The sequence below is a fragment of the Canis lupus genome, chromosome 9 (assembly GCF_003254725.2).
Source record: "Canis lupus dingo isolate Sandy chromosome 9, ASM325472v2, whole genome shotgun sequence".
NCBI classification, from domain to species: domain Eukaryota; kingdom Metazoa; phylum Chordata; class Mammalia; order Carnivora; family Canidae; genus Canis; species Canis lupus.
In genome coordinates, this window is record NC_064251.1 from 42611347 (window position 1) to 42631773 (window position 20427).

The 20427-nt window shown below is 49.3% G+C and overlaps 1 protein-coding gene across 1 annotated transcript in view; it reads right to left on the reverse strand.

The window, feature by feature from the left end:
• RAB11FIP4 (RAB11 family interacting protein 4) overlaps positions 1-20427 on the reverse strand; it is a 117621-nt gene that overhangs the window by 75881 nt on the left and 21313 nt on the right. Inside the window, exons 2-3 of the mRNA XM_025476470.3 lie at positions 3692-3779; positions 2834-2922 (exon numbers count right to left, since the gene is read on the reverse strand). Of these exons, the coding sequence (XP_025332255.1) occupies positions 2834-2922; positions 3692-3779 (177 nt within the window). The remainder of the gene's footprint in view (positions 1-2833; positions 2923-3691; positions 3780-20427) is intronic.

Sequence of the window (20427 nt, forward strand, 5' to 3'; positions counted from 1 at the left end):
TTCAGGCCCAGAGCCTCAAGGAAGCTCAGTGGAGGTCCTCCTCCAGGCTGGGGGTGGCGGGGTGGGGCAGGCCAGGGCAGAGGAAACCAGAGTGGGGGCTTCCTAGAGGAGGTGTGAGTCTTAGTGATGAGCAGAAGTTAGCCCAGGGACAGTGCGTCGGAGGACGTCCCAGGAGACAGACAAAACTTGCGAAAAGTCTGAGAGTCTTGACCTTATAAAATGAGGAACAGTCAGATGTCACCAATCTTGGCGTTGTGAGAGGTGAGGCTGGGTGACAGAAGGGAGTGACACAGCAGCTCCTTAGGAAGATGTGGCTCTGGAATAAGGGTCTAGAGAGGGGAAGGCTGGGGGCAGTGAGGAGAGTGGTAGGCAGCAAGGGAGAAGGACGAGGGGTGAGTGGGGACCAGGGGACTCGAGGCTGGCTGGCTATGGGGGCGTCAAGAATGACTCTCTGGCTTGGGGCCCCACTGGCTGGTGACATCATTCACCGACATGGGAGTTTCACAGGAGGAGCAGGTGCCTTGACGCCCTATTCATTTTATGGGGTTCCCTATTAATCAGCCCACGAGAGAGAATGACCAGGCGCCCGGGATCTCACAGCTTTTGTGGGGTCAGCTTGCATTTCACCGCCCCCCTGCCATTCAGGCGCGAGGGTGGGGCTCACCCGCTCCCCACCCAGCCCCCTACGCTGTATACGCTGCACAAGGGGTAGCCCGCGGAGCAGGCAGGCCAGCCTTGGGGGGACTCCCACGGCGCTTCCAAGACCCCAGCCGAGGGACACCCATCCATGGACACGAGGGACACCCGGCATCCCCTCTGACCGCATTCAAATCCCCTGCAGCAGGAACCTCGCTGCTGTCCCAGTCCTCAGCGACGCTTTCTGGTGCCACAGTGTCACAGGCTCTGAGGACGCGTGCAGGGTGACATCCAGTAAGTTCAAGAAACAATGTAGCACAGGCACCCACCGGGGAGGGACTCACGTAGGCCCTGACAGCAGGCTGAGAGGCGCGGCTGTGACAGCCAGGGCTGGAGGTTGCGGTGCAGGGTGCCCCCCGCAGGCAGCAGCCCTAAAGCATCTCCCCACTGTACCATAAGCCTCATGGAGTGGTGAGGTCAAAGATCCCCACCCTGGGCTGAGGAGAGGGGAGGCTCCTGCTGTCCCATCAGTGTGTCATCCCCACATGGTCCCCAAACCACCCCTTACATTTTTGTCTCCAGCAGCCCAGGTTCTTGCCAGTCTCAAGCTGACCCCTAGGGGACAGCTGGGACACAGCCAGGTGCTGAGGGCTCCGTGTTTAGGATTAACACCTGCCAGAGGTGGGGTGGAGGTGGCACGCCTGGGTGGCTCAGTGGTTGAGCACCTGCCTTCGGCTCAGGTCGTGATCCTGGGGTCCTGGGATCGAGTCCCGCATCAGGCTCCTTGCGTGGAGCCTGCTTCTCCCTCTGTCTGTGTCTCTGAATCATTTATGAATAAATGAATAAAATCTTAAAAAACAAAACCACCTTCCCCAGGCTAGCCTTCTCCTCCCCCAACCTGAGGAGCTGTGGGCCTTTAGCCAAACGGAGCCCAGAGCTGCACATCCCAGGGGCTGAGGCAGGAAGGGGATTCATTCACATCATGGAGGCCTCTCACCCGGCCTCTGACCTGTGCCCCCACCGACTCCCAGCACTCAGGCGCCCATCATAAGGAGCAGTGCCCAGGGCAACCAAGCTGCCCGGCTGGATGCCCCAGAACGAAGCTGCCCAGTGCATCTAGGGATTGGTCGTCACCTCCCCGGCTCTGGCCAGCCGAGCCACCTGAAAGAGCCAGACCTACATGGAGGGCATGAAGGCTCGCCCCGGAGGGGCTTAAACAGAGAGAAATGAAAACACCTGTGCAGGCAAGGTCCTGAGAGAGAAAAGGAGGGCCACTGGGGTGACTTGAGGTTCCACTGGCCTATTCTTCGTGCTCTTCTCAAACTTCCAGACTTTGTCTTCTGGAAGCGTTGTTCTAAAAGCAGAGCATCCTCCTGGAGCCCAGGGCTTCTGTGCCTGTCTCTTACCTTTTCTTCCAGAAGCATGGATGGCCACGTGTAGGGGCCAAGGGAGCAGCCCGTGGCTGCAGGAACAGGATCTGCCCTGGCGATGCTGGTGGGGAGTCAGCCCCGGCTCCGCTTTGCCCTTTGCATCCTTCCCAGCTGGCTATTCCTGAGTTGCGTCCTTCGTAAGAAACCGATGATCGCAAATACAGCGTGTTCCCGAGTTCTGTGAGTTGTTTCAGTGAATTATTGAACCTGGGTTGTGGGAATCCCCACGTTTGTGTTCAGCCAGCACAAGCACAGGCAGCCTAGGCACCCCACCTGCGGCTGCCCCTCTGTGGGGCGGTCTCGTGGGGCTGTCCTTGGCCCTGGGGTCTGCACTAAGTCTGGAGCTGAGCTGAGTGAATTGCTAGACACCTGGTCGGTGCTGGAGAACTGGCAGGCTGAGGAACTGTTCGGGAAAACCCAGCCAGGGGTCCGTTGGCTCAGGGGTTGTGGCGCAGGAGAAAAGAACAAAATCACAGCCCTGCCTGCTGTTGACCTCAAGTCTATCACTTTCTCTGTTTGAGACTCAGTTTCTCCTTGGAACCAGAAGGTGGGGAGTAAACGTGCTCTCTGAGGACCCCCTGCCCAGTCCCTGCACTCTTTCATTGCTCAAAACCATTTATTGACTTTGAAGCCAAAGGGTCCTCTGAAGGGGAGGTCCTGGGGCCTCCCAGACACTAACAAGGTAGAGCAAAGGCAAGATCAGAAAGGTCAAGGCAGGGCCTTGGGAGGCTCCTCTGTTCCTTCTACACGAGGAGGTGCCTTCTTACCTGCTCCACACAGTCCGGGATCTCTGGCGTGCAGGGCAGCGTCCCTGCACTCTCCACAGACAACACATCCTTCAGCAGCTCCTCGCACCCTGCAGACAGACAGACAGACAGTGCAGGCTCAGAGCCTCAGCAGCTTTGCTTCTGATTAACGGGCCTTGGGGAGGAAGGGCCGTGGGCAGGCACATGGCCCAAGGCTCCAAGAGACCAGCTGATCCTGCAAAGGCAGAGATGGAGCATCAGGCTACGGAGGAGCTGGCCCAGGATTCTGGGGATGGAACTGAGACAGGTCCTTGCCCTCCGGGCGGGCATTCTTCCATGAGGACTAACCCCAACAGAGAACACACAAAAGAGAGACTCCCAAATGCAGAGGGCAGGTCAGGGGCAAAGAGAATCAAGGAGGCCTTCCTGGAGGAAGGGATATAAGACAATACTCCCTGCCTGGTTCACAGAGACTCCAGATGCACACATTCCCCCAAGCCTGTGGATTTGCCCACAGCTGTCCTGGTTTTAAAAATGTGAGTCCCAGGTCCTGGGAAACTGCTTGGGAGTTTGATCATCCTGGAGGGAGGCGACCTGGAGGAGGACGCAAGGAGAAGGCAAGCAATTGGGAGTCTTTCTCTGCGGGACAGAGGATGGGAAGGCTGGAAATGACCGTCCCACTGGTGTGGGACTCCACGGCAGAGGTTCAGAGACCCTCCCCACAGGCCCTGCACTGCTGGGGAGCTGCGGGAGCCCCAGATCATCCTCCTCAGCCCTGCCGGGAGGAAACCCAGCTAAAACCACCCAAGTCAGGCCAGCCTCTGCAGCTGGACAGGATCCTGAGAAACTCTTGGGACCCCCTGCCCTCGAAGCTCTCACCTTTCATGGCGAACACCCCTCGGCAAAAGTCTTTGAAGTTGATTCTCCCAAGGTCGTTGGGATCCAAATATTTTACAAGTTTTTCCACCTGTGAGAGGGAAGGAGAGACAGGTGTGAGGTCCCCAGAGACACTCCAGGGGGTTCATGGAGCTGGGATAAGGCTGGCTGGGGAGGCTTGTCACCTGAGCCAAGGGAACACCAGGGGTCCCCTCCTAGGCCTCCACGCCCCACCCTGGGGTCAGCACCAAGCCCCAGACAGCAGCAGGGTCACTCAATTCTGCTGAGGTCCACAGACAGCACAAGGAGCCTTCCAACAAAGCCTGGCACATGAAAAGTGAGTGCTCTGATTTTTTAACCTAGTGGTTTCTTTCCCACAAAAATAACACAAGCTCACTGCAGAGACTCCAGAAAGGAGAATGAAACCCTGCTGCTTCCCACTTTTCTTTAAAACACATAGTTTTAACCACTTTTTTTTTTTTTGTAGTTCTGAGAGACACTTGGTCAAATTCCCCTCTGTCTACAATGAGGAAATAGTTATAGTTACACTCTTTAAAAATTTAAAAATACAAATCAAATAAGACTTCAGGCAAAACCACTTATGGTCAACACATTGGCTACATTTGCAGAACTTCATGTGGGGAATTGGGTACCGAGGGCGTTTCTATCTATCGATCCGGGTGCTGGTTGCAGAGCGAAGCCCGTGGAGCTGTCTGCTGGTGGCTGATGCACTTTTCTGTTCAATTTGTACTTTATACTTCAATTAAAATGTTTAAAAAAGCGGGGGCATCTGGGTGGCTCAGTGGCTTCAGTGTCTGCCTTCGGCCCAGGTCATTATCCCAGGGTGGGATCGAGCCCCGCATCGGGCTCTGCTCGGCAGGGAGCCTGCTTCTCCCTCTTTCTCCCCACTCATGCTCTCTGTGTCCCCCCTCCTCAAATAAATAAATAAATAAATAAATAAATAAATAAATAAATAAGATCTTTTAAAAAATGTTAAAAAATAAATAAAGTTTGTTAGTTAAGTTTTTTAGCCCAAAGGAGTCAGCCACTCTTGATGTTTGGAGTGTTCTCCTCTGCTTAACCATTTATCAGAGACCTTTCCATGTGCCCAGCGGTGCTGCCCATATTTTTAGTGGTTATAAGATCCGCTGCCCAGCGGATACACCCTCCTCTACTTACCCACCCCGAATAGTTGGGCATTTTTGTTTTTCCCCACTTTTTGTCATTACAATTCATTTTGAGGATCTCTGTAGCTGTGTGGATGACCAGTCGCCCCCTGGCCTCTCAGATCCCCGACTTCCTCATGGCTTTCTCCCTCATCCACCCCAGCCACCCGGAGGGCTTGCCCTTCCTCCGGTACCACTCACTCAAATGTCCCACTCCCTGGCCACATCCTCCCTCCCTTCCTGCCCTCCGGGAAGTTCTTCAGCATCCCTCAGACTGCTCCCTCTCATGCACTTCTAATCCCTACACAGAGGGCAGTCTGGGGGGCTCAGGGCGTGATCCTGGAGTCCTGGGATCGAGTCCCACGTCGGGCTCCTTGCATGGAGCCTGCTTCTCCCTCTGCCTCTCTCTCTCTCTCTCTCTCTGTCTCATGAATAAATAAATAATTTTTAAAAATCCCTATGCAGATACCGCATCCTAAAGCCACCTTCTTTTCCACACTGCCCCTGGGATCCCACCAATCAGAGACATCATCATCTCCCTTCTTCACTGCTGCGGTATCTGATTCATCCACCCTTTCCCACTTTTAGCCCTCCACCTCATTCTCTACTCCAACTGGCTTATGTCACCACCTCCCCTCTTAAAAACCTTCCAGTGACTGTCCACTACCCTCAGGATAAAATAAAAACTCTGGTCCCTCCAGCCCCACCTCCTTTTTCTGTCCCTCACTGCATTCCAACTTACTGGCCTTCAGTCAGCTCATCAAGCAAACCAAACTCTTCTCTGCCTCAGGGCCTTTGCACATGCTTTACTCAATCTCAAATGCTCATCCTCACCTCCCACTTCCCCTCGCCCCGCCATTTATCCCCTGACTTGGACTCATCCCCCAGGTCGTTGTTTGTACCTGTATTAAAGGCTTCTCCCTGAGACAAGCCTGTCCTGACCACTCCCATCTAATTAGGGTCCACCCTGCTATTACCCTGTCTCTTGGCACTCTATACTTTTCCTTTAAACCATTTGCTGCAATTTGTAATTATATTTGATGTGATAATTGTATTATTTTGTATCTTCCCCTCCAGAAAGTAAGCTCCCTGAGGGCAAGGATCACGTCTGTTTTACTCACCACTCTATATATGGTAGCACGCACCATGACTGGCACATAGTAGGAGCTTCACAAGTATTTGTTGAATAACTGAATATGAATGGTTCTACAAATCACCTAAATTTTAAAGGCTTTTGATAACAGTTGCCAAATTTTTCTCTGTAAAGATGTCTTAATTTAGTCTTCAACCAGAGCCACTGACTTCAAAATTGCGAGCTCTGGGTATAGTTTCCTACTTTTTGGCAATGACCAATTCTGTAAGAGGTATCTTTTCTAATTAATTAGTGCCATTTCCCATCCCCCCCGCTCCCCCTCACCCCGCCCATAGTTCCAGCACCCGAAAGTCAGCTTCCTGATATTCCTTCCAGAAGCCTGCTTCTAAATCAACCTGTAACTTAGTGGCATCCCCCCACCCCACAGCACACATGCAAGCACTCATTCCCTCATTGGGTATCTCCTGTGTGCCGGGCACCCTGCCGGGGGCTGATGGCTGAGCACACACGTGGTCACACAGACACACATACACAGACACACACACGCACATTTGCACACACTGTCACACGCTCGTCATCAGGCACCTTCCCTCTCCTCCCAGTAATCACCATCAATGTCTAAAGCCTTGTAGGGCAAGGAAGAGCTCGTTCTCAGACTCCTTTTGGGCTGGGTTGAAGGGGGTGGCTATGAGAACACCCTGGAAACTGTAGGGCACGGCATGCAGGAAAAGGGTAACTGCTACCGGTATTGTTAGCACCGGTATTGTAATGCCTTGGCAGACATCCCCTGACCCACCCCGCCCACCACATGCTCCAAAGCCCAAGCTGTGCTGGGGATTCATTTACTCGTTAAGGACCAGGTTTCCTGCATGCCCCCGGGCCATGTGTCCAATGGTGGCAGCTGCAGCAGGGCTCTGAGGCCCTGGTCACGGGCTGTGGCCTGGCGTTATGGGGCGTGCCCAGCTGGCTCTCGAAGATGAGCAGTGAGCAAGAAGAGACCCCACATAGGTATCTCTCCTCCCTCCCTCCCTGAGCTTGGTGGCCCTACGCTGGGACCTCTCTTCCAGCTGATGCTGCTTCTTCCCCTCGGGTGTGAGTCTGGGGATGACAGGTGGGCAGAGCCTATAAACCACCTCTCTGTGAGCCCCTGAATCCAGTACCTACCGGGACCTTGGAATTCCAGTGAAGGAAGAAGGTGGCTCCCTGCCAGCTCCCACCAAGGCCAGAGGCTCCCAGTCCTGCAGCTGTTCCCCCCTCCACCCCCACAGCAAAGAGCCTGACACTGCCAGGCAGTGACATGGCCTCTCAGAATAGCAATGCCCAGGTGTCATCCGCAGGGCTGCAGGGAGCCCCCCGCCCCCAGCCAAAGTTCCCCCTCCTGTCTTCCTGCCCTCTTACCACCAGCACCAGGGGTGGGTAGGAGGACTCTGAATGCATGGATGGGCTGGAGCCCTCAGGACCTCCCAGCCTCCTGGCACTCATCCCTACACTCCCCTCCAGGGTCAGAGGCTGTGCCTTAATTATCTCTGATGCAGTCAAGAGTGGAGTCGTTACCGACTGCAGAGCCCCAGCTTCAGGACCACCTGAGGCAGCAGGCTGTGCATTCTGATTCTGTAATCCAGGGTGTCTGTCACCCCCTGGGGCCAGCGGACACTGGTGGGGTCAGGCTGCCTGGCCCCCCACCTCCAGGGAAAGCCAGCCCGGAGCAGAGATGCAGGGGTGTTTGATGACAGGCAGATAGATGAGGTCCTGAGGACCACTTCAAAGTCCCTGAACACCCCTGAGCTATGTATTAGGCGACTCCCACAGGGCTCATTAGAGACCCCCACCCCGTGTGTGTGGAAGGGCCACGTAAACAGCCATGCAGCCCTTTAGAAGGTGCACGGGACCATGGCAAAATTATTATAACAGAAATACCAATTAAATTAATAAACACCATCACTGTAGGCTCAAGAACTCTAAATAAACAATAGCAGAGCTTATGTGTAAAGGTATTAATATTCCTGCTGAGGGGGCACCTGGGTGGCTCAGTGGTTGAGCAGACGTCTGCCTTCAGCTCAGGGTGTGATCCTGGGGTCCTGGGATCGAGTCCCTCATCGGGCTCCCCGCAGGGAGCCTGCTTCTCCTTCTGCCTATGTCTCTGCCTCTCTCTGTGTCTCTCATGAATAAATAAAATCATTTAAAAGATAAAAAGTCCTGCTGGGTTCCTGAAGAGCTTGCCAGAAACTACAGCATGGTGTCTCAATGTCCTTTCTAGTCCTCCCAACAACGATAACAGTAGCTACAATCATAACCTCCCATTCCACAGCTGAGAAGACTGAGGCTCACGGAGGTTAGACATTTAGAGAGTCACCGCAGTGGTAACTCTTAAACCTGGGTCCTGCTGGCCTCTGCTGGCACAGAGGATCCACTTCTGTGGGCTTCCTGCTGGGGTGTAGTCTCAATCCCCCAGCCTCTGTGTATCAGAGCATCTTTCCCCGCTGTAACTGGGGGCCTCTCACCTGATCACCAAGAGTCTCAACCTTTCTGGACACCAAATAACCTTTTGCCAGTGCACCCCAAAGGTGCATTCAGCTGACCCAGCTCTTCATTTTATAGATAGGGAAGCCAAGTCCCAGGCAGGGGAAGGACTTGCTCAAGGTCACAGGGCAAGTACAGCAAATAACCCCCACATGTGGTCTTCATGGTGAAGGCAGGCTGCAGGCACTTGACCCCCCCCTGCCCCCATCCCCATGCTGTACCCACCACTTGCGGCTGGGCTGACCAGGGGGTTCCACTTGGTTCTCCGTTGGAGGAGGAGGGCACCCGGGGCCTGTCAGCCCTACAGAACCAGTGTTGTCCCTAAAGCACATACAGCTGGGTCATGAAGCTGGCTGCCAGGGAAACGGTCCTTTCACTGGCAGTAAAATATTGATCTTTCCATTTGGGGGCCACTCAATTACCAGGCTTCCCCTTCTATTTCTGTTGCTTTTCTCTTTGGGCTGATTCTTCTCCCACTCATTCCCCCGGGTTACATCTCTCGAAGCACAAACCAGGCGATGTTCAGAGCCTCACTGTTGCTGCCATCTGATTGATCACCAGCCAGATGCTCCCTGAGCCTGTGCCCAGCCACTCACGCCTCCCTCATTTTGCAATCTGCCAGCCGGATGGGCTCAAGCAAGCCATTTGCCTCTCTGAGGCCTCAGCGGCCTCATCCAAACATGGGAAATAAGTGGCAGTCTGCAGGTGAGGTGCCTAATACGTGGTAGCAATTACTGTCCCCAATCAAGCAAATGTTTGGTGACTGTTCCCTTGTGCCAGGCCCATTCCCAGCTCTCTATTCATATCAATGTGTTGAATCCTCACAACCAGCTCTGAAGCAGAAACTATTACTATTCCCATTGTACAGGTGAGAAACTGAGTCACTCAGGATTGTGGCCGCACAGCTAGTGGGAGGCAGAATTGGGATGTGAACACAGGCAGCTTGGCTCCAAAGTCCATGGTTTTTACCAATAATTATTATTATTTCTACTAACCAAATTGCTATTTTTTTTTCTCACAAGTTTGGGGGCTTACTCGGACCAGAGAATTAATACATTTTTATCCTGGTCTCTTTTCCCCTAGAAAAACTGGTATGGGTGCAGGAAACCTTTACTTAAATTTGAATATTTAAAGGGAAAAGCATCATTTTAAGTGTTGTGTTGCTAAAGCACGTCTCCAACTGTTATCCCAGATGCAGCCTGGAGACAGACTCAATTTTTTTTTAAGATTTTATTTATTTACTCATGAGAAACACAGAGAGAGAGCAGAGACAAACACAGGCAGAGGGAGAAGCAGGCTCCTGCAGGGACTCAATCCTGTATCCCGGGAGCACGACCAGAGCTGAAGACAAACGCTCAACCACTGAGCCACCTAGGGGTCCCCAGACTTAAATTTTAAAAATTAAATGCCAAGATTAAAACCCAAGGAAGGCCTCTGGTTTCAGCTAAGATGGAGTCAGTTCCCTATCCTCTAAATCATTTCCACTGATTGTAACTAAAAACGCTGGACAGCATACATAAAGCAACTATATGTGGACTCTGAAGAGTAACTACTAGCAGGCAACTTGGGAGGGAAATTAAGACTTGAAGCAAAAATATACAAACAAACAAACAAAAGGCTTGAAGATGAATATGGCAATACATTTCCTGGTTTATTTTTCCCTTGTGTATTTTCCAGCCGAGACCCAGGTAGCCCAAACCCCAGAATCGCACAGTAGGTGTGAACAGAGAAAACTTCATATGAAGCTCTTCCTTCTTGATGAGAGGCCAGGGAAGGGGGCCCTTTGGGAACAGAGAGAGTAGAAGAAATGCCCTACCCTGAGGCAAGCCCCAGTCTCAAAGTTGGAGGGGTGGGTCACAGCAGTAATAGCAGCCAGGCAAGGCATCTAGAACTCCAAGAGAAGACAAATCTTTCTCTGCGGAATGAGCATCTAGGAAAAAGGGTCAAAGTGGGGCGGCAGCCAGGGTGGGGGGATTCCTGTTACTTCTTTCTCTCTTTCTTCTTACCACTTTATCCTGGAGGTAGATCAATCATAGGAGAGATGAAAGCACAGAGGGAAGACAAAGCCTCATATTTCTAGCCGAAGAACCAAGAAAAGGGACCCCTGAGAGCTGGAGGGGGTGCAGTCACAGAAAGGAAGGAGTTCAAGAACAGGATCCCATAAAGCCGTGTTTGAATTCCCGTAGCCACTCAGGAGCTGCACGTACCCGGAACTAACCACAAGCACACCAAAGGCTTTGAGAACTGAACGACAGTGTAGATAGTGGACAGACTGGCCCCAGGAGAGGACATACTTGAAGTGGATCTGAATAGTCTTTCAAAGGATTTGAAAACTGGACAGTGGAACAGAAGGCAGGTTGGGATCAGAGATTTCAACTGAACAGGGTTGGTTTCCTGATTTAAACAAACAAACAAAACCCCTCAAATTTATATACTTTTAACAGGACTCAGAGTCTCATAATATAATATTCAAAACATCCAGGACACAATTCCAGATTACCTGACATGCCAAAAAAAAATAGGAAAAGCCCAATAACTCATAAGAAGAAAGAGAGTCAATAAATGTTAACTCCCAAATGATGCAGATGCTATCATTAGAGGACAAGGACTATTTTTAAAAAATATTTATTTATTTGAGAGAGAGAGAAGTGCATTGTGGGGGGAGGGACAGAGGGAGAGAGAATCTCAAATCTCAAGCAGACTTCCCCACTGAGCACAGAGCCCAACACAGGCCTGATCCCATGACCCCAAGATCATGACATGAGCCAAAATCAAGAGTTGGAGGCTTGGGGTGCCTGGGTAGCTCAGGTGGTTAAGCAACTGACTTCAGCTCAGGTGGTGATCCCAGGGGCTTGGGATTGAGCCCCACGGTCAGGCTCCTTGCTCAGCGGGGAGTCTGCTTCTCCCTCTCCCTCTGCGCTCCCCCCCACTTCATTTGAACACACACACACACTCTCTCTCTCTCTCTCTCCCTCTTTCTCTCAAATAAATAAATAAATAAATGGAAAAAAACTTTAAAAGAAAAAAAAGAGTCGGAGGCTCAACCGACTGAGCCACCCAGGCTCCCCAGGAGACAAAGACTTTAAAGCAGTTAACTATGTTTCATAAAGGAAAGGTGAACACTCTTGAATAAATAGAAATATAGGAATTCTCAGCAGAAAGGTAGAAGCTATAAAAAAGAACTGAATGGAAATTTTATTTATTTTTTTTTAATTTTTAAAAAATTTTTATTTATTTATGATAGTCACACAGAGAGAGAGAGAGAGAGAGAGGCAGAGACATAGGCAGAGGGAGAAGCAGGCTCCATGCACCGGGAGCCCGACGTGGGATTCGATCCCGGGTTTCTAGGATCGCGCCCTGGGCCAAAGGCAGGCGCTAAACCGCTGCGCCACCCAGGGATCCCCCTGAATGGAAATTTTAGAATGGAAAAATACGGTAACTGAAGCATTACAAATTCACTGGGTAGGATCAATAGCAGAATGGAGATGACAGAAAAAATGGTTAGTAGCCTTAAGATAGAATGATAAAAGTGCTCTAATCTCAACAAGGAAAGTGACCAAAGATGAAGAGGAACATTGCATAAAAGTTCGACTCACTAAGAAGATATAACAATCCAAAATGTGCACATACCTAACAATAGACTTAAACAGAAAGGGGAAATAGACAAATTGACAATTACCATTGGAGACCTTAACACTTTTCTTCAGTGATTGATAAAACTAGTTAGATGGAAAAACAATAAGGGTATAAATATTTGGGCAACACTATTAGCTTCACCTATAAATTGACATTTATAGAATTCACACTCAGTTACAGAAGAACACACATTCTTTCTGTGCACACAGAACATTCACCAATATGGATTCTATCCTAGGATAGGTTATATCCTTTAAACAAAACAAATTCAAAACAACTGAAATCACACAAACTACGAGCTCTGACCATACTGGAATTAAACTAAAAATCAATAACAGAGAGACATCTGAAAACCTCCCAAATGCTTAGAAATTCAATGACATGTCTAAATAATCCATGAGTCAAAGAGGAAGTCTCAAAGGAAATTAAAAATATTTGAAACCAAATGAAATAAAAATACAACATAACATTCAAACCCAAAGCAAGAGGAAGGAAAATTGAAAACAGAAAAACAGCAGAGAAAAATCAATCAATGACACCGAAATCTGGTTCTTTGAAAAGCTTAAATTGGTGTATCTGTAGCCAAACTGACAAAAAAAAAAAAAAAAAAAAAAAAAGTGGGGGGAGAAGATAAAAATCACAAATATCAGAAATGAAAGCAGATATCACTAATCCTACAGACTTAAGAGGTTAATATGCACAGAGGATTTTTAGGGCACTAAAAACACTCTGTATGTTATAATAAGGAACATATGTCATTATATATTTGTGCGAACCCACAGAACATACACCGAGAGTGAAGCCTAATGTAAACTATAGACATTGGGTGGTTATGATGTATCAGTATAGATTCACCCTTGGTTTAAAAAAAAAAAAAAGTGCCATTCTAGTAAGTGAACCTGATGATGGGGGAGGCTACACATGTGTGGGGGCAGGGAGTATATGAGAAATCCTGTACCACCCTCACAATTTTGCTGTCAACTTAAAACTGCTTTAAAAGGTCTTTTCAGAAAAGGTTAATAAGGAAACACTATGAACATTGCTGTACACAATTTCTACAACTCGATGAAATGGCTCAGTGCTTTGAAAGACACAGACTATCAAAATTCACAGAAGACGAATGAGATCATCTGAATAATGCCTTAACTATTAAATAAATTAATTTCATAGTTTAAATAGTTCCAAAAAGGAAAAATTCAGATCCAAATAATTTCACCAAATGTTTAAGAACAAACACATAAATTCTACACAATTGCTTCCAGAAAAGAGAAGAGGAGGGAGCATGCTTCTCAACTCATTTAATGAGGCCAGCATCACCCTGATACTAAAAGCAGGCAAAAGCAGTACAGGTTTTCCCCACCTTCCAAAAATAGAGCATTCCTATGATAAGCTGAAATGCTGTAAAGAAGCAGCAATTACCATTAATTTATACCGAAATTTTTTTTTTGAGCATTCCCAGACCTTAAAAAAAATCTCTTAAGCTTTTCTGATACCTTAGGGACACATCCTGCTAACCAATATGCAAAATAAATCAAGATAAAGAATAGGTGCTCAAAGACACAGTTCGAAGCTCTGGCAGCTCGTGCTGAGATGCTGACTATAGTTCCTAAGAATGGAGCTTGGTGGGGTTATTCTTGCCGCCTGGGGTGCATGCTGCCTCTGTAACAGTCTGTTGCAAAACAAACTGAATGGGATTTTGCTTTTTCTCTCTCTCTTTTTCATTTTTTTAAAGATTTTTATTTATTTATTTATGAGAGACAGAGAGAGAGGCAGAGACACAGGCAGAGGGAGATGCAGGCTCCATGCAGGAAGCCCGACGTGGGACTCGATCCGGGGTCTCCAGGATCACGACCTGGACCGAAGGCGGCGCTAAACCACTGAGCCACCCAGGCTGCCCTCTCTCTCTTTTTTAAAGATGTATTTATTTATTTGAGAGAGAGCAAGAGAGAGCAGGGGGAGGGGAGGGACAGAGGGAGAGGGAAAGAGAATCTCAAGCAGACTCCCCACTGAGCACGGAGCCTGATGCAGTGCTCGATCTTAGGACCCTGAGATCATGACCTGAACTGCAACCAAGAGTTCAACACTCAACCAACTGAGGTACCCAGGCTCCCCTTGCTTTTTTCTCTTGAAAGTGGAAATCCTCTTTGGATTTCTTTCAGTTAGGAAAAATGGGTACTGATGTAGGTCTTTTGTAAAAGTAAAGTGTTGTAATGTGCAATTTCAAATAGTGGGACATACCTGGATAAGAAAAGAGCACTACAGGGATGCCTGGGTGGCTCAGAGGTTGAGCGTCTGCCTTTGGCTCAGGGTCAGATCACAGGGTTCTGGGACCGATTTCTGCATCAGGCTCCCTGCATGGAACCTGCTTCTCCCTCTGCCTTTGTCTCTGCCTCTCTCTGTGTGTCTCTCATGAATAAATAAATAAAATCTTTAAAAAAAAAGAACACTACAGACCAATATCCTGCATGAACATAGATGCAATAATCCTAAACAAAATATTGGGAAACAAATATAGGTATATGTATACATATATATATTCATGAATAATACAACACAGTCATCACATGTGGAGTTTAGCCACAAAAGCTCATTCAACACTTGAAAACCAATTGGAGTGATCTGAAGATGACTGAAGGAAAAAAACCCCACAGATTAGAGGGAACATACTTCTACATAATAAAGGGCATATATTGAAAAAACCCACAGCTAACATCACACTCAATGGTGAAAAAGTGAGAGCTTTTCCTCTAAGATCAGGAACAAGATAAGGAGACACACACACTCTCACCAGTCTTATTCAACATAGTACTGGAAGTCCTAGCCATAGCAACCATCCAAGAAAATGAAATAAAAGGCATCTATATTGGTAAAGAAGTTAAACTGTCACAATTTGCATATGACATGATATTATCCATTAAAAACCCCCAAAGATTCCACCAGAAAAACTATTAGAACTAATAAATGAATTCAGTAAAGTTGTAGGATACAAAATACCTAGATCAGTAGTATTTCTGTACACTAATAACAAAGTAACAGGGGCTCCATTGGTTAAGCGTCTGCCTTGGGCTCAGGTCATGTTCTCGGGGTCCTGGGATCGAGCCCCACGTCAAGTTTCCGGCTCAGCGGGGAGCTGCTTCTCCCTCTCTCTCTCTGCCCCACACTCTTCCTCACTCTTTCTCTCCTTCAAATAAATAAATCAAATATTTAAACAAACACCAAAGTAGCAGAAAGAGCAATTAGGAAAACAATTCCATTTATAATTACACCAAAAAGAATAAAGTATCTGGGAATAAACTCAACCAAGCAGGTGAAAGAACTATACTCTGAAAAGTATAAAACACTGATGAAAGATATTGAAGATGACACAAGTGGAAAGACATTCCATGTTCACAGATGAGAAGAAGTGGTATTATTAAAATGTCCATACTACTCATTCTACAGATTCAGTGCAATCGCTTTCAAAATACCAACAGCATTTTCACAGAACTAGAACAAATAACACTAGAATGTATATGGAACCACAAAAGACCCCAAATAGCCAAAGCGATTTTTGAGAAAGAAGAATAAAGCTGGAGGTATCAGAATTCCAAATTTCAAGATGTACTACAAAACAGTAGTATTCAAAACAGGATGGTACTGGCACAAAAAGACTCATAGATCAATGGAACAGAATAGTGAGTCATGCCTATATGGAGGCAAGAATATGCAATGAGGAAAAGGCAGCCTCTGAGGCAAGGGAAACAAAAGCAAAAATAAACTTTTTGGACTGCATCAAAATATAAAGCTTCTGTGCAGCAAAGGAAACCATTAACAAAACGAAAAGGAAACCTACTGAATGGGAGAAGGTATTCACAAGTGATATATCTGATAAGGGGTTAATATCCAAAACATCTGAAGAACTTATACAAGGCAATACCCCAAAACCAAATAATCTAATTAAAATGGGCAGAGGACCTGAATAGACATTTCCCCAAAGAAGACAAGTGGCAAACAAACACATGAAAAGATGCTCAACATCACTCATCATTGGGAAAATGAGCAAATCAATACCACAATGAGCTATCACCTCACACCTGTCAGAATGGCTAAAATAAACAAGACGGGAAATAACGAGTGTTGGTGAGGAGGTGGAGAAAAAGGAACCCTTGTACACTGCTGGTGGGAATGTAAATTGGTGCAGCCACTGTGGAAAACAGTGTGGAGGTTGCTCAAAAAATTAAAAATGGAATTATCATATGATCCAGTAATTCCACTACTGGGTATTTACTCAAAGAAAACAAAAACACTAATCTGAAAAGGCAGTGTTTATTGAAGCATCTATGTTTACTGAAGCATTATTTACAGTAGCCAAGATATGCAAGCAACCCAAGTGTCCACTGATAGATGAATGGACAAAGAAGATGTGCTATATATACACACAATGGAATATTACTCAGCCATAAAAAAGAATGAGATCTTGCCATTTGTGACAACACAGACCTAGAGGGTATTGTGCTAAGTGAAATAAGACAGAGAGAGACAGACTGTATGATTTCACTTATATGTTGAATCTAAAACACAAAACAAAAAAACATAAAGCAGAAATAGACCCATAAATGCAGAGAGCAAACTAATAGTTTCCAGAAGGGATCGGGAAGGGGGTGTGGGCAGAATAGGTGAAGGGGAATGGAAGATACAGGCTTCCAGTTATGGAATGAATAAGTCACAGCGATGAAAGGCACAGCACAGGGAATATAGTCAGTGATACTGTAATAGTGTTGCATAGTGACAGGCAGTAGCCACACTTGTGGTGAGCACAGCATAATGTCTAGACTTGTGGAATCACTATGTTGTACACCTGAAACTAATGTTACATTGTGTGTCAACTATACCTTAAGAAAAAAAACCCACTAATCATTTCAGTAATACAAAACTGAACATCCATTTGTGGTAAAAATGCTCAGTAAAATTGAATAGAAGAGAATTTCCTTATCCTTCCTTATCCTAGAGAAATAAAAGCATATTCACACAAAGAAACTGTAAACAAATGTCTGGAACAGCATCATACAGAATTGCCAAAAATTGGAAACCTCTCAAACGTCCTCCAGCAGGTGCATGGATACACTGACTGTTCTATAATAAAAAGAATTGTTGATATGCCCACCTGGGTGGATCTCACATGCATGATGCTGCGTCAAAGAAGCTGGTCTCAAAAGGTTACCAGCTATGATTCGACTGATGGGGAAAAGGCAAAGCTATAGCACAGAGAACACATCAGAGGTTACCGGGAAGGAGGGGAAGTGTGCGGGCAGAGGCCGCCCGAGGGAATTTGGGGCTGAGCTGTTCTGTACCCTGATCCCTGATGTAGTGGTGCTTATAGGAATCTGGGCAAATGTTTTGTTTAAAAAGTTAATTTTACTGTATGGAAGATCAAAAAAGTTTTAACTTGAGGAAACTAGGCACAAACTGGGATGACTTTTCTGGGAAAATCCGATTTGGCACCCCTGGTCCCATGCTCCCCCACCACCGCAATGCGCGGCAGCTAAGGTGAGCATGCTTTTTAGACAGACAAGTGCTCTGCTTTCCAGTTCATCACGGTAACCCCAAACCCCACATTCTCCTGCCCCCCCCACCCCGTCCCCTGCCCGAGCCAAGCAGCTTTGCTTCCCCACCCTGTGGGCATCCAAGTCCTGCTACCCCGGGCAGAAATGGGGCTGGGCTGGGCTCCTGAAGGTTTCTGTACCTGCAAAGGGGGCACCAGGGCTGGCCCAGGGAAGGGAGGAGTTGAAATTCCCCAGCATAAAAACAGCAGCAGCAATAGAAGAACAGAGGGAGGGGGCACCTACAAGCTAGAGCCACAGGTTCTCCAGGCTCCCTCAACAGGGCTGGGAGTGCTTTCCAGAAGGGCAGCGCTCAGTGCTGGTGGGAGCTGTTCAGTGCTGTGCTGTCCTCCGCTGCCCCCCAACCACCAATGAAAGTTCCACCCGGAGCTCAAGCCTAGACTGCCTTCTGAGTGCTCTAGGGTGGGGTCCCCCTGGAAGGGATGAGGCAGGCACTGGAGCTGGGAGCCTTGCACAGGTGGTCAGGCAGGAGGCCCTAAGCTTAGTCACAAGGATGCCTGGGGGACACTGGAGTATGGAACATGGAATGGGAGCACAGTCTGGTGCTGGAAGGGGGATGGTGGGGAGGGCATGGCAGGCAGCAGAGGCAGGGGAAGGAGAGAAGGATCCCAGGGGAGAGGAGTGGTCTGGGTGGCTGGAAGCAAGGTGGGGAGGACATGTAGGAAGGGGAGATGTCAGCAAGTCAGGAAGTCGGAGAGACAAGGGACAGGGTCTGAAGAAGAGGCGGCTGCCCGAGGCTGGGATAGCAGATGCGAGGGCAGGAAAGGGAGCAGTACCAGCCGCAGTAGAGCTCACAGCTGAGCACTGACTAGGTGGCAGGTGCTGTGCCGAGCACTTCACAGTCTCACTCTTCCCCATCTACCCAGGTGCTGTGAAAAAGCTGGCCCATTCCGTATTACAGCAGAAGATCCAGAGGCTGCAGCAGGTAAGGGTGGCACCCAACACCCTGCTGGCTCCCCAGCCCCTCCACTGCCAGCCCAGGGGCTCCGGCCCTCCCCTGGGGCCTCCGGGCTATGTGCTCTGAGCTGCTTGTTTATCCACTTTCCTAGGCAGCCCAGCTGCCTGACGTCAGGGCACACAATGCAGCCCTGTATTCTGGAGCCCCCGCCCCCAGCCCCGAGGGACCAAGGGCACCGAGGTGGAGGGGAGGCAGCCACTGGCCTTCTCCATTAATTCTCAAGAGGAGAGGGGAGGGAAGCCAGGTGGGAGCTTCTGCACAACCAGCTGGAGACAAGTGTGAATGAGGGGTTCCAGAGTGGGTGCCGCCACTCCCTGCAGCCTGGACCACCTGTGGCCTGTGAGGAGCAGTCCCATGGCATCATCAGACTGGCCACAGGTGCACAGGAAGGTGCTGGGGCTCAGGGTCAGCCCAGTGGCACCCAGTGCAAAATGGAAAAGCTGGACCCCTTGTTCAAAAGTTATTCCCAATTTCCAGGTGGTGACCACAGAACATCAAATGCCGTGTGAGTGCACGGCATGCCAACAAAGCCGGCTCTGCCTGGGCTCCTGCGGCACTCAGTGTGACCCTGGGTAAGTCATGCTACCTCTCTGGGCTTCAGTTTCCCCCATTATAATGCATTCTGGGCCAGCTCACAGGACTGTTGTGACAATCAAATGGGACTATGGCTGAGTAGAGGACACTAGATTGTAGAGTGTTATGAAGCGTTCCATGAAAAAAGTGCATAAAGAGAAAGGTGGGGATGAGCCTCCCAGCCTGCAGGGGGGCTGCAGGGGCTGCCTTGCCGCAGGAACCAAGGTGGTAAAGTGCAGCAGGCTCTCAGCCCCTTCGTGAGTCTCAGGGACGCTGTGCTTCCCTAGCCTCAGCCCAATCCGGTTCCACCATCAGTGACCTCACTGGGGAGTCCTGGGAAGACCCTTCCCTCTCCGGGCCTGTTTCTGCAAATGGGAAATGAAGGCATTAAATGACATTAATAGTGGAGGTCTCTTCCAGCTCTGGAATGTTTCCCCAAGGACGTCTGTGGAGGGAGAGAAGAAAACCCCACAGAGCGAGAGATGCGAGTAGAGAGCTGGGGGGCAAGTGTCCCCGTCCAGCCCGGCTTCACCAAGGACCAGGTAAATAAACGACTTGGGGACCCTGGAGAATTACTCGACCCCTCTGAGCCTTCCACTTCCTCGCTTCTACGAAGTCAAGGAAGAAGGACAAGGACGGAAGGGAGGCCGCTGGTCACCCTACGCTGCCCCGCCCCTCCCTCCGCGGGGGCCACCCTGGTAGCTGAGACGCCCACCTCCTGCTGGGCCAGGGGCCTCGGGCCGCCTCTACCCCAGGGCGCGAGTTCTGATTGGACCAAGCCAGTCAGGTGACTCGTGCCCCTGGCCCGTGATTGGCTCAGGCTAAAGCGTGTTGCACATTTCTGGCCAATGAGGCGTGAGGAGACATCCGCAAGGGGCTTCTGAGAGTTGCTCCCCGCTGGTAGGGTGGGGAGGGAGGGCCGCCCTCGGCAGCGCTCTGGGGGGGCACTGGGGGGGCCCCCCCTGCCCTGCGGGTTTGCGCGGGAAGCTGGAGGGGAGCGGGCTGGGGCCTGCAGGCGAAACAGTTGTGGAGCTGCCCTACCTTGGGCTGGCGCGTTAGGAGAAAGAAAACCTTTAAGCCATTTTCCCTTCGTTCCTGGTCTCAAAGCCTCCTCAAGGGGCTGCAGGTGTAAACGGTGGTGGGAGCCTGGTTTTGAGAGCCAAGGCGTGCAGTGCACAACAGAGGGCTGTGCC